Raw genomic sequence first — 17,015 nt, forward strand, 5'->3', positions numbered from 1 at the left:
ACGAGGGGCTTTGTTATTGTAGGGCTGGAGCGTGCACGTGAGCCTTTGTTATTGTAGGGCTGGAGCGTGCACGAGGGGCTTTGTTATTGTAGGGCTGGAGCGTGCACGAGGGGCTTTGTTATTGTAGGGCTGGAGCGAGCACGTGAGCCTTTGTTATTGTAGGGCTGGAGCGTGCACGTGAGCCTTTGTTATTGTAGGGCTGGAGCGTGCACGAGGGGCTTTGTTATTGTAGGGCTGGAGCGTGCACGTGAGCCTTTGTTATTGTAGGGCTGGAGCGTGCACGAGGGGCTTTGTTATTGTAGGGCTGGAGCGTGCACGAGGGGCTTTGTTGTTGTAGGGTTGGAGCGTGCACGTGGGGCTTTGTTATTGTAGGGTTGGAGCGTGCACGTGGGGCTTTGTTATTGTAGGGCTGGAGCGTGCAGGTGGGGCTTTGTTATTGTAGGGCTGGAGCATGCACGTGGGGCTTTGTTATTGTAGGGCTGGAGCGTGCACGTGGGGCTTTGTTATTGTAGGGCTGGAGCGTGCACGTGGGGCTTTGTTATTGTAGGGTTGGAGCGTGCACGTGGGGCTTTGTTATTGTAGGGCTGGAGCGTGCACGCGGGGCTTTGTTATTGTACTGTGGCTCACGACAGCCGATTTGCTACTGCTCTTGATTTCTTTTTATATGAGCACTTTATTTTGAAGTAGCCAAACTTTGAAGCATGTGGCTAAGGTGTTTTTTGAGGTTTGGGCCATTTTGTTGTGCACTTCCAAACAACTGTACCCCAGGGCTGAGCCGCCGTCAGTTTATGCCTCTTGAATAAATTGCACAGCATTAGCATGCCAACATGCTCCTGTACTGGCCATGCCCAGCTCCGATATTTCCAAACACAACTTGCTGGGTCTCACTGTGTCGTGTGAGCCCCTCCCAGTCCTCCGTGTTCTGACCCCGAAAATGCTTTTGAGATTCAAAGAAAGTTCAATGATAAATTCTTTAAAATGATAAAGGGGGACCCTGCAGAACTACTCACTGCAGTATGTCACCTACCACTTAAATCAGCTTCTGGACCACATGACTGGAGGATAGCGAATGTGATGCCAATTTTTAAAAAAGGCTCCAGAGGCGATCCTGGCAATTACAGGCTGGTAAACCTGACTTCAGTACCAGCAAATTGACTGAAACTAAGGTAAAGTCCAGAATTGTCGGACACACAGATGAACACGATTTGTTGGGGAAAAGTCAACACAGCTTCTGTAAAGGGAAATCATGCCTCACCAATCTACTAGAATTCTTTGAGGGGCTCAATAAACATGTGGACAAGAGTGATCCAGTGGATATACTGTACTTAGACTTTCAGAAAGACTTTGACAAGGTCCCTTGTCACAGGCTCTTAAGCAAAGTAAGCCGTCATGGGATAAAAGGGAAAGTGCTCCCACGAACTGGTTAGAAGATAGGAAACAAAGGGTCGGAATAACTGGTCATTTTCAGAATGGGGAGAGATAAATAGTGATGTTTCCCAGGGATCTGTACTGGTGCCTGAGCTGTTCAACGTATTAATAAATGATCTGGGGAAAGCTGTAAATAGCAAGGTGGCAAAGTCTGCAGATGATAACTACCTTGAGCAATTTTGTAAACCCAAAACTGACTGCGAAGAGTTACAAAGGGATCTCACTAAACTAGGTGACTGGGCAAGAAAATGGCAGATGAAATTCAGTGTTGATAAATGCAAAGTAATGCACGTTGGAAAATATAATCCCAGCTGTCCATACAAAATGATGGGATCCAAATTACCTGTCACCACTCAGGAAAGAGATCTTGGAGTCATTGTGGAGAGTTCTCTGAAAAGATCCGTTCAATGTGCAGCAGCCGTCAAAAAAGCGAACAGCCTCGTAGGAACCATTAGGAAAGGGATAGATAATAAGGCAGAATGATCACAATGCCACTATATAAATCCATGATACGCCCACATCACGAATACTGTGTGCAGTTCTGGTCGCCCCAACTCAAAAAAGATGTATTTGAAATGGAAAAGGTGCAGAGAAGGGCTTTATTAATGATTGGGGTGTGGAGCAGCGTCCATAGGAGGAGAGATTAAAAAATCTGGGACTGCTCAGTTTAAAAAAGAGATAATTAAGGGGGGGATAAACTGGAGGTTTCTAAAATCCGGACTGGTGCGGAGTAAGTGACTAAGGAAGTGTTATTTACCCCTTCACCTAACACAAGAACTAGGGCTCACCCAATGATATTACTAGGCATCAGGCTTAAAACAAACAAAAGGAAGTATTTCTTCGCACAGCGCACAGTCAACCTCTGGAACTTGTTGCCAGGAGCGGTTGCAAAGGCCAAAACTATATCTGGGTTCAAAAACAAATTAGATACATTCATGGAGGTTAGGTCCATCAATGGCTATTGACCAAGACAGTCAGGGACCAAGATGCTCTGGGTGTCCCTAAACCTCTGACTGCCAGATGCTGGAACTGGGCCACAGAGGATGGATCACCTGATGATTGGAAGCATCTGGCATTGGCCACTGTCAGAAGACAGGACACTGGGCTAGGTGGACCATTGGTCTGACCCAGTATGGCCGTTCTTATGGTCTTAGTAACAATTTCCCTGCTCACTGCAGTTCTGGGATTTGGCTGGAGCAAGGCCCAGAACCAGCCCAGTGAGAAGCTGCCCACATGGGGGATTTGTACCCCACAATTGCTGGAAACCCTGGGCTGGGCCCCTGATTCCCTGCTCTGGCTGAGATCCGTTCACCACTGGCATCAGGGATGGGGCAGAGGTGGGTTTACACCATTTTTGCCCCTTCCTGCTTAGTTGCCTTGAGGCAACTCTAACCTACACACTGAACAGCCACCAGGGCTTCCCTGCAGGGATGTGGAGCACAAGTGTGGCCAGAGCCAAGGGGGCATGGCTAGCGCACCACTAACTAATCTGGACTGCTGTTTGGCTAGTTTTTCATGCTGGCCATGCCCACTCCAGCTTGACCACATCCCCTGTGTCAGGAGCTTCAAGGGGTTAGCAGCTCAAGCAATGCCCTCTGCCAGGAGAGATCTCTCAGCTCTGTGGTCCCTTTACTTTGCAACAGCAGCATCAAAGGGGCTGTAGGGCAAGTGAGAGTCAAGCCTCTGGATCATGGAAGGCTTTAAACAAACCCACCACTTGCTGAGATGTGCCAGTTCCGGCAAAAGCCAACCCGAATGCTCAGCAAAACAGTACAGGAGGGTCCTTTGCCTTTTACCCTAGAGATTGCTTGGGGTTGTTTGATTGTCGACGGAGCCCAGATGTGCTGAGGCTGGGTCCGTGCTCAGGAATCTTAGCCAAAATGTTCCCCCTTCGTCTTCCTGCTGCATAAGAAGGGGTGGGCACAGGGGGAAGCTTGGTAATGAAATAACGCCGATTTCTGATATGGTGCTTTTCATCACTGGAACTCAAACACTTCACACTCTTTAATGGGTTTATCCTCGACCCCCTGTGAGGCAGTGCTGTTATCCCTGTTGTTCAGTGGGGGAACTGAGGCACGGAGAGGCCATGTGACTTGCCCAGGGTCAGAAGAGGACAGAGTAGGGAATTAAACCCAAGGCTCCCGCATCCTAGGTCAATGCTTTAACCACTAAACCATCATCCTTCCTTGTTTATACAGAGACACTGACTGGAGTAGCTCCTCCTGGATACTCAATTCCAGACCAGAAATCACTTTATTCTGCAAGTATTAGGGTGCTTCTAATGCAGAGTCATTCTGGAATAAAGTCATCTTTATTCCAGGCTATTTTAAATTATTTGTATAATCACAGCACTCAGGACCGCACCGTGCCAGGCGCTGTACAACCATAGAATGAAAAGACAGCTCCTGCCCCAAAGATCTTACCATCTAGAGCATCCACATGGGGCATTAAGTTTCCCTGGGGTTATAGAGGGCTTGGAGTCAATCTAGAGCAGCCCATGAAATAAATCTCCCCTTAAGGGTGCTGATAGCCGTTTCCCTGCTGCCGCAAAACTTTATTCACATTCGTGGGATAAAACAGGTACAAACCCAGACAGATGCCTCAGGATAGCTCCCTCAGGAGGCACAAAGTTTCTGGATTGAGGATTCAGAGGGGGTGGGCATTGTAACAGGCGCTGTACAAAGGAGTATTCAGTTCAGTTCAGGGACGGTTGAAGTGTGCCATGGTGTAAAGAAATGACAGAGGCCTTGGGTATCTCAGAGGTGGGAACGACCCACACAAGCTACGGTTCCATGCTCTGTCCTCTGTGTCCAGAGAGCTTGGATCAGTAGAAATCGCAGAGCAGGGGTTATTACAAGGATAATAGAGGGTTATGGAAAACAGCAGTGTCATGAGCTGTGTGTACGTCCACTGCTGCCCTCTACTGGATGGAATTTGAACTGCATAACTGTGTGTCATAAGCCCATGCTACGAGCAGTTGTAGGAGATTCTCCTGCAGATCCAGAGGCAGGGGACTGCATGCAGGAGGGTGTGAATCCTACCCCTGCTGCTGTGAAATGTATAGAGGTTCTGCCATGACTCCAATTAACATTATAGATGGGGGCATGGAGGACAAGGGAGACCTCCCCACAGAAAGGGTGACAGCTAGTGACGTTCCTGGGTCCTCCTCTTCTCGGCCTACGAAGGGCAGCCGTTTGTCATCATGTGCTGGGCAAACTCCTCCAGCCCCTTGCAGAGAGCACGGAAATGTCCCTGTTGGCATTCCATGGGGTTTGGCCACAGCTCAACCCAGGAACCGCTCCCGAGCAAGTAAGCCATCCTGGGAAAGAGAGCAGGAGGAAACGTTACCACAGCCCTTTGCGGGTGAGGGGGTGACCCCGCATGTCCAGCGTACAGCCTGGCAGAGATCACAGGGCATTGCGGGGAACCACCCCCCATTGTTAGTATGGGAGCACTTGGCTCAGGGCCCCACTGTTGCTGGGTGCTGCACAGAGCAGGAACTGAGGCACAGAGATGAAGTGACTTACCCAAGATCACATGGGGTCAGTGGCAGAGCTGGGAATTGAACCCACTTCTCTTGAGTCCCAGCCTAGTGCATTAACCACCAGCCCACTCTTCCCCCCTCCTCATAATCCTCCTGCCTCTCCAGGAGCCTGCTGGAGACTCACTCAGTCTTCAGATCCCACAGGTCACTGCTGAGGCCCCAGATCAAGTAGCTCCTGTTCTCCAGCAGGTTCAGGGTCGCCTTGCAAGCCACTGGGCTGATAAATCGACGGGTCTTCCCCTGGATGCCTTGCTCTGTCCCTTTAAAAAAAAAAAAGCCAGCGATGGTCTATGAGCGTGGGGAGCAGAATGATCGCTGATGACAGATCAGCGAACAGGAGCCAGACCCACTGCAGAAGAGTCTGATCTCAGTTAAACAGGTACCAATCCAGAGTGACTCTCGATTTCAAAGGGGTCTCTTTTAGTTTGACACGTGCTCAGAATCTGTCTCCCTGGGGTCGCTCTGGATTGACATTTGGAGGATAGGTCCATCCATGACTGTTAGCCAAGATGGTCAGGGATGCAACCCCATGCACTGGGTGTCCCAAGCCTCTGACTGCCAGAAGCTGGGAGTGGACAACAGGGGACGGATCACTCGATGATTCATTCCCTCTGAAGCACCTGGCATTGGCCGCTGTCGGAAGATAGGATATTGGGCTAGATGGACCATTGGTCTGACCCAGTATGGCCCAGTTCTTAGGACGTCGGGGCAGGTGAGTTCAAAATCCCTGTCAATAGTCAAAATCCCTGTCACTCCTGATCTATGCTGGTGTAAATGAGATCAGAATCTGGACTCCTCTGTCTTGTTGGAAAAGGCCTCCCATGGTCACAAAACATGGAATCACAGTCCTTTAAATAGGGGGCGTTTATTAAAGGAAACAATTAGGGACTCTAACAAACTGGCTTCCACAGAGCTTGACACGCAGCTTTGTCTCTCATGTTTACCAGGGACCACATGCTGTCTGGGCCTCTTCATTGCACAGCGACAGTGAGTGACTGAAATATATACTGCAAGTAAACATGCGGTGGGTTTGATATTTAGGCTGGGCTTCTCAAAGGAGTCAAAGGGATTTAGGAGTCCAAATCACACTGACTTGAGTGTCTAACTCCCCTAGTCATCTTTGAAAACATGCAGCTGAATGGGATGAAAGCAGCTGCCAGTTCAGGGCCAGCATCACAAAGGAGCCTGGCTGCCTCTCAGGCAGGGGTAACGCTGATCAACGTTTTTTTAACAGGACAGTTTTCCATCGCAAAATACCGGTTTGTTGAAATCAGGAGGAACGTGTCGATTCGGACAAAACTTTGTTTAAAAAAACGTTGAAAGGAGTGTGCTGATTCAGCCAAAATCCTCCACTTTGGGACTGGAATACTGAGGGTTTTTTTGGTTCAAAAATTATTTTATTTTCTACTAGAACCGTCGGGAAAGTTGAGATCAGAACGGAAGCGTTTGGTTTGATCGCAAAGGAGCGTTGCCGCTGACCCGAATCAAAATTTGGTTGAGCAGGAAGTTTTGGTTTTTGGCTGTGTTCTGATCTAGAACGAAGACAACGTTTGGAAGTGTCGGCCTCTCCCGCGGAGCCCCTGGCAGGCTCGGGGAGCGGTTAGGAGACTACCAAGGTGGAAGCTGACAGCTAAAAGCCACCGGGAGGGACGCGGGGGCAGCGCCACGCTGGAGATAACTGGAGCATTGATCAGTCTGGAGCGTTTTCTAGCCGCGCACCTCAGCGTGACGGGCTCTCGGGGACGGGCCAGGCCGTTTTTCACAACGTCTCTGATGACACGATGGGCATTGGCAGAGCTGAGGGGGGGAACACAGGGCTGGAATAGCAGGGGGGCTGCGGGGTGGGATTAAGGCGCATCAGCAGAGCTAGGGAGAGGGAAGCCCAGGTGTGGCATGGCCGGTACCGGGTTTACAATGATGCTGTGGCGTTGGGCTCACGCTCAGAGGGGGCCCTGGCCCTGGACCATGGCCCCGCCCCCTGTGGCCCCACCCACTGCTTGCTCCTCTCCTCCCCCTCCCCCCAGTGCAAGTGGTGGGTGGGGCCTTGGAAGGAAGAGACTGAGCCCTGGGAAGCCCAGGGCTGGGCTAGCAGGGGGCTGTGGGTCAGGATGGAGGGGCACTGGCAGAGCTGGGAGGGGGGAACCCCAGGGCTGGGCTAGCAGGGGGCTGTGGGTCAGGATGGAGGGGCACTGGCAGAGCTGGGGCAGGGGGGAAGCCCAGGGCTGGGCTAGCAGGGGGCTGTGGGTCAGGATGGAGGGGCACTGGCAGAGCTGGGAGGGGGGAACCCCAGGGCTGGGCTAGGAGGGGGCTGTGGGTCAGGATGGAGGGGCACTGGCAGAGCTGGGGTGGAGGGGGGAAGCCCAGGGCTGGGCTAGCAGGGGGCTGTGGGTCAGGATGGAGGGGCACTGGCAGAGCTGGGGTGGAGGGGGGAAGCCCAGGGCTGGGCTAGCAGGGGGCTGTGGGTCAGGATGGAGGGGCACTGGCAGAGCTGGGGTGGAGGGGGGAAGCCCAGGGCTGGGCTAGCAGGGGGCTGTGGGTCAGGATGGAGGGGCACTGGCAGAGCTGGGGTGGAGGGGGGAAGCCCAGGGCTGGGCTAGCAGGGGGCTGTGGGTCAGGATGGAGGGGCACTGGCAGAGCTGGGGTGGAGGGGGGAAGCCCAGGGCTGGGCTAGCAGGAGGCTGTGGGTCAGGATGGAGGGGCACTGGCAGAGCTGGGGCAGGGGGGAAGCCCAGGGCTGGGTCAGCAGGGGGCTGTGGGTCGGGACTGTGGGGCATCAGCTGCGTGGACTGACTTCATGAGCCCTCCTGAACTGTGCGGTTCTCAGCTGGTGCCATGTACTCCATCGTTTTCAAGGAGCACTAAATTCACCTCCCCAGATGTAGAGAAATAAAACGCAGGTTAAAAACCCCTGAGCGGGGGACGGCGGATGAGAGAGGAGCAGCATTGCACCCTGTGATGAGGACAGCCGGCACGCAGGGTGAGACGCGGACAGACATTCACCGCAAGGGCCGTTACCTTCCTTAACGACCTGCACGATCCTCATAGTGAAGTAATTGTACATCCCGTTCTGCTCCACCTTCACCAGCTGAGCTTTATAGACTGGGGGAGAAGATGGCAGTCAGAGATCTGCTAAAGCCCGAAGGCACCATCGCGACCGTCTAGGTGGATCTACAGAATACAGGCCAGATACCACGGTGCTGGAGGTATCTGCAGGGGACTGGACTTGATGACCCAGAGGGTCCCTTCCAGATCTGTGTCTTATGGGACAAGAACCTGTACAGAATAGAATCAAATCCCACCCACTGGGGCAAAGGGGCAACACCAGTTGTCATCTAGAATCCCACTTGCTCAGCGCTTGGCTGCTTCCTTGATCAGTGAGGGCGTGGGATGTAGGGTCCTACATCAATGGGTCTCAGGCACTAAAGGGGAACTTGCAGGTGGGGGTGGGAATGGGTTTGATCCAGGTTGTCTTGCTGTGTAAAAGGCCTGGGGGAAGATACATGATGAATTCAGACTCTTCCCCACCCCCCACCAGAGGGCTCTGTGTTTGCCCAGAGAGCGGATCTCCCAGGCATGGCTGTCCTCAGTCTAATTGGGAAAGGGGAGTGGGTTTTATTCAGACTGTTTCAAACTTGGTGGGTTTTAAATATTTAACTCAAATGGCTGAGCAACAGGTGGGGAAAAAACACTTGTTAAAAAAGTTCAGCCATCCATTTCAGATAAATCATTGTACCTAGGTCTTATCATCGTTAGATCTCAAATTAGGTCAGTATCGTTATCCCCATTTTATAGTTGGGAGAACTGAGGCACTGAAGGGATATGACCTGCCCAAGGTCACCCAGCAGGCCAGAGGCAGGAACAGATCCCAGCTCTGCTGAGTCCCAGCCCAGAGCCCCCATCTCTGTATCAGCCAAGGAATGTGGTGGAGTCCACATATACCCCGTTACGTGGCCTGCTGCCACTATGCTCATTGCAATTATCTCTGCCCAGATCAGGAGTTCATTGCCTCTGGGATCACTGGCAGATCTTGCCCCACCACCCCCCAGCTTTGGCCCTCCCTTGGACAACAGCTGATCAGGAGAAATAGGGCCAGAACACAGGGCCTGTCTTACCGTAATCCACCCCAGCCTCACACGCGGCTTCGATGCGGACAGAGATGTCAGTGGGGGGTTGTTTAAATTTCTTGATCAGGCTGCATTTCTCTGGGGACAGAAGCAGACGATCCTAGTGAAGTAGCAGGTTTACAGCCTCTTTCACACCAGGCTTTTGCTGCCCTTTACAGACATGAATGAATTCAGCTTCACAGCCCCCCTGGGTGATGGGTGGGCGTCACCCTCATTGCACAGACAAGGAAGCTGTGGCATAAACAGGGCAATGAGTTTGCCCTAGGTCACATGATGAATCAATGGCAGAGGTGGGAATAGAACCCAGGAGTCCTGACTCCCAGCCCTCCACTGCTCTGACCACTAGTCCCCGCTCGCTTCCCAGAGCAGGGAATAGAACCCCGAATCCTGACGCCCAGGCCTGTGCCCCCTCCATGTGGGAAGGTCCCAGAGGCAGCCAGAGATCAGGGCCTGGCCAAGGGGAAGAGCTCACTTTGCATGTTATCTGTGCGAAGGTGGGAGCTGGAAGCGTCCACAGATTCTCCCCACCAGAGAACCACGGAGGGAGAGTTCTAGGAGCGCAGTCTGGACCCAGAACCATTAAATCCCCCAAGCTCGCCCCACGCTGAGGGCTGCTGATCCCAGAGCTGCCACGGGCCGGCACCGCTAGTGCATTGGCGCTGCATCCCCCGTGCTCTCACTGGCCCAAGCCCACTAGGTCAGTTGCGGTTCCAACCTGTAGCATAGAAGCCAGTGAAGGGACAGAGCAGAGAAATTTCCCCCTCCCTTTGGTCTCCCTTTACCTTCCATGCAACGGCAGGCGTCTTCCTCACACAGCACCTTCAGCAAGCCGCTGTCTTGGGTTGGATGGTAAAATTTTGTGCAGCGGTTTTCTGAGAGAGAGAGAAAAGGTTTGTTACTAAGTGTATAATGGTAACACCTGGAGTTTGAATCCGCACCATGCACAGACGCACAATGAGAGAGACCCCCGTGCTGGGACACGGACACTCACACGGTGAGATCAGGGCCGCCTCGTGCCAGATGCTGCACCAACAGCGAGAGACAGTCCCTGCCCCGAAGCGCTACGGGTAAAGGACGGGTTATTCTGTCCAGAAAATCTGGCTTCAATTCCCTGGGGAATCTCTTTGTGTACTTGAGGATTTTATCCAGCTGCCCATCACTGTAGTATCTGGGCATCTTCCATGTAAAATCACTAGCGAAGTCCTTTGTGAACTTAATGGAGACTCTGGCTTGTCTTTTAGAGCTTTTTTAGAGCTAAAATTCAGCTGGGGAAGGGGTTTGATTTTATTTTTGAGATTTTATTTCTGTTGCCCATCCTGTACTGCCCCCTCCTGACCTAGTGTGGCACTGCAAGCACCTTCTGCTTCAGTTTCCCTTTAGAACTCCACACAAAATGTATACGTCCAAATTCCCCTGCCGGGGTTCTTCTTTATTAAACACAAATAAAATTGAATTAAAGGCTTTTCCCTTAGGGTCGGGGGGCTGCACAGCCACCTGCCTTTATAGGGCCTCTGTTTCTCCCAGCACTCCTCACCTTTAGGAGGGCTTCTCTCTATCAGCACCCCTTACTAATGATGGGTTTTTATCATGTCCAGGTGCTCATTAGTCAATTAACTACCCAGGTGGGCTCATTCCCCTTAAATTAGCTCCTCAGAGGTCTGGATGCTCTGGTTTAAAGAGGCCAGCAAACTGGTGATCATTTCCTTAGGCAGGGGTAGAAGGGGATGGAGGTGTTATTCCTATGGTGGAAAGGCTGTTTCCAGAAAGGAAACTGAGTCATAGAGTGACAAGGTCAAAAGCAGAGCTGGGGAATCAAATCCAGATCTCCTGCCTCACAGGCTAGTGCCCCAGGCACTGCCCTGGTTTGCCTCCCTGAAGTGCTAGTGGGGTGATAAGGCTCAAGCCTGTCCTGATTGGGTAGCACACTGCACCAGGGTTCTGTCTGACTGTTCGCTGGGGCCAGCGTGCTTTGCTGGGCGCTGACGAGATGAGCGAGTGATGAATGCTCTAACCCAGGGAGTAGTACTCGTACACCATCACGGCTGCCGGCTGGATCAGACCCACTTCGAAGTGCTGGTGAGCTTTAAATTTCAGACAGTCTGTCTCTTTGCTGGACACCTAGCGAGAAAGAGAAAGGCCCTTAGGAGCTGCAGTGGCATGGTCACTGCAGGCAGGAGAGAGCGCCAATAGCGTGGCAAAGGGCCCGATTCCCAGTTACTCCACTCTGCACTTGGGACAGGGGGCATAAGGGGGTGGCAGGGGCTTTAAGCCCCACCCCCCTTTGTGCTCCCCATATTGCGTGACTGTGCAGGGCCCCCGTGTAAATTAGAGCCGCTTCAGGGCTGCTCTACAGTGTGTTCTGGCCAGGTGCCTGATCTGCCCCCTACACTGGGAACTGGGAGCAGGGCGGATGCTGGATCCTTATGCAGTTTGGGGAGATCCCCTTCCCCAAATTAGAAAACATTAGCGGGAACATTGCCCCCCACCCCCAATCAGGGACTTCTGGGAGCCACCCAATTACAAATATTGGTCACACTTTGGAATTGAACCTTACTCTGAAGGGCTAATGCATGATGAATGGAGGCTATCCCCATGGCACCAGGGGCGGGATGTGCCACAGACGGCTATCAGCCGAAGGAGTTAGAGGCCGTGTCTACACAGCAGTTGGGAGGTGTCATCCCCAGCTTGGCCGACGCACACGTGAGCTCGTGCCTGAAAACAGAAGCATGGCTGCAGCCTCATGAGTGACGGCAGCTCAGGCTGGTTGCCCAACTCTAGTCTGGTCTGAGAGCTCGGCTGGCTAGCCGCTGCAGCCACACCGCTATCTTTAGCGCACTAGCCCGAGCTGGGAATCACACCTTCAGCTGCAGTGTAGACGTACCCAGAGATGGGTTAAGCAACCTACTGATCTGCTGGGCTCCAGAACAATTGATTGGCCATTTATTAGTAGCTCTGAAGCATTTATTAATCCATTATCCAGTGGGACCTTAATATTAAGTGTGACAAAGAGAGAGAGAGAGAAGGTGGGGAAAGAAAGAAAGAGAAAGAAGGGGGGGGATGGCCAAGCCGTACCTTGTCTAGATAGAGGATGAGGGAACCTCTCTCAGACAGGTCCGTGTCCAGTTCAAACTTGGAGATGTATTTGTCCACACGGTTCGTGAGCTGGGCATGGAAACCAAACTGTATCAGCCAGTAGAATCTGCAAGCTGGACGGTGCCCGCTTGGGCCCCCAACTCTTCCAAAGCTTTGGGGGTGCCCAGCTCTGCCCCTCCTGATTTCACACCCCCTTCTCCATCCCCTACTGTCTGCCTCTTGCTCTCCGCTCTGATCCCATGAACAAGGCTTGGCCCACTGACATTCCCAGGGTCTGACTCCTCTTGTGACACCTGGACAGGGCATCGACCGTGTGAGTTCCGCGCGCCTCACCCTCTCTGGATGTGGTTCAGCCCTGCCTGGGAGGGACCCCGCATTAGGAATGAGAGGGGAGCACTATCTCCATGGCCCATCTGACACAGGGGCTGCCAACGAGGGGGCTGGTTCATGCCAATGACACAGTGACTTTCCTCTCCCACTAGGAACTGGGCTGAGACCCCACCACACAGCCACCAGCTGAGAACACCTACCGCTGCCCCAGTCTGTGACCGAGAATGACCAAGAGGTGAAAGGCACCAAGCCCCTGAGTCATGACCCAACAAGCATCAGGAGGTTGTGATGCCCTCCCCAGATTGCTAAATTTGTGTGTGTGTGATCCTGGCATGGAAGAGGTTAAAACCCCTGCCCGAACCACCACCACCACTCTTAGGTTGGTCCCAGGGGAGCAGCCAACTCCCCACGCGTTCAGGGGGTGGGGCTCACCTTATCCAAGTCGTCCATGTCTGGAGAGAAGCCGGTGGGCATGGAGACGTCTAGGATGGTCATGGTGGAGTCCACCGTTCCCAGGAACCTGGAGGATGCAGAGAGGATTTGGCTAGGAAAACACCCGCCAGGCAACAAAGCGGATCCTCTCTGGAGGCCACCGGCACTGACCAGTGGACGCTGGCTGGACGAAGCCACTGGGGAGGCTGCTAGCCCAGCCGACTGCCTCCACGGCCCTTCCTGGTTGCAGCGGGAGAGGGGACGCGTGGATCCCAAGTAGCACCAATTCAGGCGTCAATGGCTGCCGGACAGACCTCGGTGGGGAAAGCAGATCCTTGAGGCCACCCTCTCAAAAAATAACCCCTTGGGGGGCTGTGGAGGGGTGTACTAGCCCTTTAGGGGGCAGTCTGGAGCTTGTACCCAAAACAGCCGGGGTGCAGCCAAGGAGATCTGCCGGCCTTGGGGTGGGCACTATAGCCAGGAAAAGAAAGCTGAACGGGGTGGGGGGAAAGGGTGGGACTGGAAATCATGCAGGTTGTAGGCCCCAGGTTCCAGATCCTCCAAGGTATTTAGGTGCCTAATTCCTATTGGTTATTATTGTTACAGGGACAGTAACCACTAGACCAGGGGTTCTCAAACTTCATTGCATTGCAACTGCCTTCTGACAAGAAAAATTACTACACGACCCCAGGAGGGGGGACTGAAGCCTGAGTCTACCCGAGCCCCACCGCCCAGCATAGGGGGCCAAAGCCTGAACCCCACCGCCCAGGGCAGGGGTCCAAAGCAGAAGCCTGAGGGCTTCAGCCCCAGGCAGGGGGCCTGTAAACTGAGCCCCATCACCCAGCATGGAGGGTCAAAGCCTGAACCCCACTGCTCAGGGCTTCAGCCCCAGGCCTCAGCACGTCTAATGCCAGCCCTGGCAACCCCATTAAAATGGGGTCGTGACCCACCGTTTGAGAGCCACTGCACTAAACGGAGACATGGACACACACCGCAAGCCAGGATCTGACACGCTCTCCACCATTCTAGGGTGGGGGGCGGCTGTGGCGGGGGTGATGGCCGCCGGGGATGACTCACCGCATGCAGATCTGGATGAACACAGAGGCCAGGGCTCCTTCCGGCTTCTTGGCTGCAAAGACCCATCAACACAGCAGGGGGGTCACATTCCTGTCTCATCAAAGGTGCCCCCCCACACCACCAGACACATTTAAAAATGGTTCCGGAGAGGAAACGCACCGGGATCATCCCAAATTTATTCCCAGGGGAGGACTCCCCCCTCCTCAGGGATTCCCCCACCCCACTTACAGACACAGTCACACAAGATGGGCACCAAACTGTCCCAGCCTGTTGTACACTGGTCCTTATCCTGCTCCCGTCACCCAGCCGCTCATCTAAGCGACATGATTCTCATCTGTCCTGTGTGGTTACTTGTCTCTCCTCCAGGGCCTCTTTGTCCTTGTGTCTCCTTCGGGAAGTGCCTGGGGCCTGACAGTTAAAGGTACATTGGTGTTTGCCTCTCACTGGTTTCAATAGGAGCTAGGTGCCTAAAAACCTTTAAATATCTGTCCCTTTGAGAGCCACTGATGAAAAGCGCTAGATCAGAGCTCCGGGCTATTGCTCTTTCCACACAGGACTTCTCCTCTCTCTCCAAAGTATTTCTCCGGGCCCCATTGCCGTACTATCTGAGCACCTCACAGTCTGTCCTCGTGGTGGGGGAGGGAAGTCCCATTTCCCCCCATTTCCAGATAGGGAAACTGAGGCACAGAGAGACTAAATGACTGGCCCAAGGTCAGACAGGAATCTGTGGCAGAGCAGAATGGAACACGGGTCCTTGACTAGGCTCCTTCCTTTGTATGCATCTCTATCACATCCTCTCAGTTCCTCCCTTCTCATAAACCGCCCTAATCTTTTCAATCTCTGATACAGTTTTCCAGGGAAGTGTCAATTTTGACTAGTTTGTTTGCCAAGTGCAAGTTGCTTCCGTCATGGGAAGAAAAAGGATCTTGTGGCTACTGGCATGCAAATCAGGAGCCCTAGGTTCTAGTCCCAGCTGTGGCAGAGGGGTGCAGTCTAATGGTTAGAGCAGGGGGACTAGGAATCAGAACTCCTAGGTTCTATCCTTGGAGGGGAATGGGGGTCTAGTGGCCCAGGTGGGGAATAGGAGCCAGGGTTCTATACCCAACAGTGCTGCTGAGTGACCTGTGCCTTAGTTTCCCCATCTCTAAGCGGCTAACACTTCCCCCACCACACTGGGACCTAATTAGGTTCTGAGATCAAAGCCTGTTGAAGAAGCAATTTTTCTTTTAGTGGGGAAATTCATCCACACCCCAATCTGCTTCCCCAGCCCCTTGCAGCTCCCAGCTAATCATGAGCCATGGGAGCAATTGCTGGGAGAACCCCCTGCTCAAATGCTGCCTGTGCACCCCTGCTCCAAGCAAGCCCCAAGCAAGCAGCTGGAGCCTGGTTCTGAAAGAGCCTGCGTCCCAAATAAAGCCCAGATCTTCCCCCGCAGTGACTCTGAAGATGGAGACAGAAGCAAATCAACAAGGTCTTTCCCTACAGAGGGGCTTGTGATGCTGTCTGATTGAACCGATGAACGATAATGCCACGGTTACACAATTGCAACACGTCTTGTACAAAGCGTGTCATATGAGGTGTCAATGGAAAAGTGATGATTTGCTAAGTAGGACTGTCCTGTTTATATGCATGTATCATCTGTGTACCTAAAGTTACGACTGTTGGCCAGGGACTTGTATTTCACACGTGCTGTATTCCTGGGTAACACCCACCAGATAAGATTTACATCAAGGCTAGACAGCTGTGTGGTGATGGTCCATTAAGGACACTTCACTCTAACAACGGGCCACAGGCAATGGCTGCCCCTGTGAATTATCGAACTTCCCAAGGAGGGGTGATCATTGTCCATGGGACCCAGACTCCATCTCAGGCCAGTCACTTTGCACAAACAGGTTTCAGAGTAGCAACCGTGTTAGTCTGTATTTTCCACTGAGTGCATCCAATGAAGTGAGCTGTAGCTCATGAAAGCTTATGCTCAAATAAATTGGTTAGTCTCTAAGGTGCCACAAGTCCTCCTGTTCTTTTTGCACAAACAGAGACAGCACGTCCCTAGGCACATGGCAGAGGAGATAAAAGACCCCTGAGACAGCTTCATTTTGCCACTTTCCTGCCCTGATTCTCTGGCCTGTGGATTTACAGTTAGAAGGAGCATTTTGAACTATATGGACTGCGGACCTTCCAATCTTTTGGAAGTTCCCAGAGAGACTTTACAAGCCAGCGGTCTATTGCATCGTTGCTACAGGACTTTGCAATTATTTGTATGTATATTATCTTTTCTTCTTTTCTTTTCTTATTAAATCTTTAGTTTTAGTTACTACAGGATTGGCATCAAGATGATTATTGGGTAAAATCTGAGTTACAGATTGACCTGGCTAAGTGGCTGATTTCTTGGGATTAGAAGGACCCTACAGTTTGATTAAATTGATTTTCAGTAACCACTCTTCATAAAGTCGAGTGGCTTTTCTTACTGGCTTGCTATAATCTCGTGACAGAATAACCACCAGTGGGGGGTGAGTCTGCTCTAGTTTTTCACCAGTTTATCCTGAATTTGGCATTCTCAGCTGTGACCCACTGAGGCCTGGTGACAGGGCTCTGTTTCTCAGCCAGCTTAGAAAAGGGGTAAGGTGCATGGAGGTTAACCCCTTTCTCACCGGGATATAGATAGCCATCTTGCGGCCTGGCACCCCTCAAACCAGTCCCCTCTCCCCTGATCAGGAATCCCAGGTCTTTACCATCAGGTGCCCTTTGCACAGAGACGCTAAAGTCAAACTTCTTGCAGGCTGCAGCCCTCTCCGTCAGGGGCGCGTAATAAACCGTCATCACCTGGGAAAGAAAGGGGCGATGAAGGGACGGATATTGACCAGGCTGCTCCGGCCCAGGAGTCTATGGGGAGGAGTCTCAGGCAAATCCAGGCTGTCGCAGGATTCCTGGGGCCAGATAGAAATGGCCAGACCTGAGAGAAGCTCGGGTTGGCGGAGAGAGAGACG

At 52.6% G+C, this 17,015-nt stretch overlaps 1 protein-coding gene across 1 annotated transcript in view; it reads right to left on the reverse strand.

Moving 5' to 3' along the window:
* Positions 1-2,903: 2,903 nt before the first annotated feature.
* Positions 2,904-17,015, reverse strand: part of LOC102940341 (complement C3-like) — a 47,748-nt gene continuing 33,636 nt past the window's right edge. Inside the window, exons 32-41 of the mRNA XM_037888124.2 lie at positions 16,761-16,851; positions 14,029-14,080; positions 12,952-13,039; positions 12,169-12,258; positions 11,109-11,214; positions 9,879-9,968; positions 9,085-9,174; positions 7,988-8,071; positions 5,097-5,232; positions 2,904-4,747 (exon numbers count right to left, since the gene is read on the reverse strand). Of these exons, the coding sequence (XP_037744052.1) occupies positions 4,606-4,747; positions 5,097-5,232; positions 7,988-8,071; positions 9,085-9,174; positions 9,879-9,968; positions 11,109-11,214; positions 12,169-12,258; positions 12,952-13,039; positions 14,029-14,080; positions 16,761-16,851 (969 nt within the window). The 3' untranslated portion in view covers positions 2,904-4,605. The remainder of the gene's footprint in view (positions 4,748-5,096; positions 5,233-7,987; positions 8,072-9,084; positions 9,175-9,878; positions 9,969-11,108; positions 11,215-12,168; positions 12,259-12,951; positions 13,040-14,028; positions 14,081-16,760; positions 16,852-17,015) is intronic.

This window comes from Chelonia mydas, chromosome 20 (assembly GCF_015237465.2).
Source record: "Chelonia mydas isolate rCheMyd1 chromosome 20, rCheMyd1.pri.v2, whole genome shotgun sequence".
Lineage (NCBI taxonomy): Eukaryota > Metazoa > Chordata > Testudines > Cheloniidae > Chelonia > Chelonia mydas.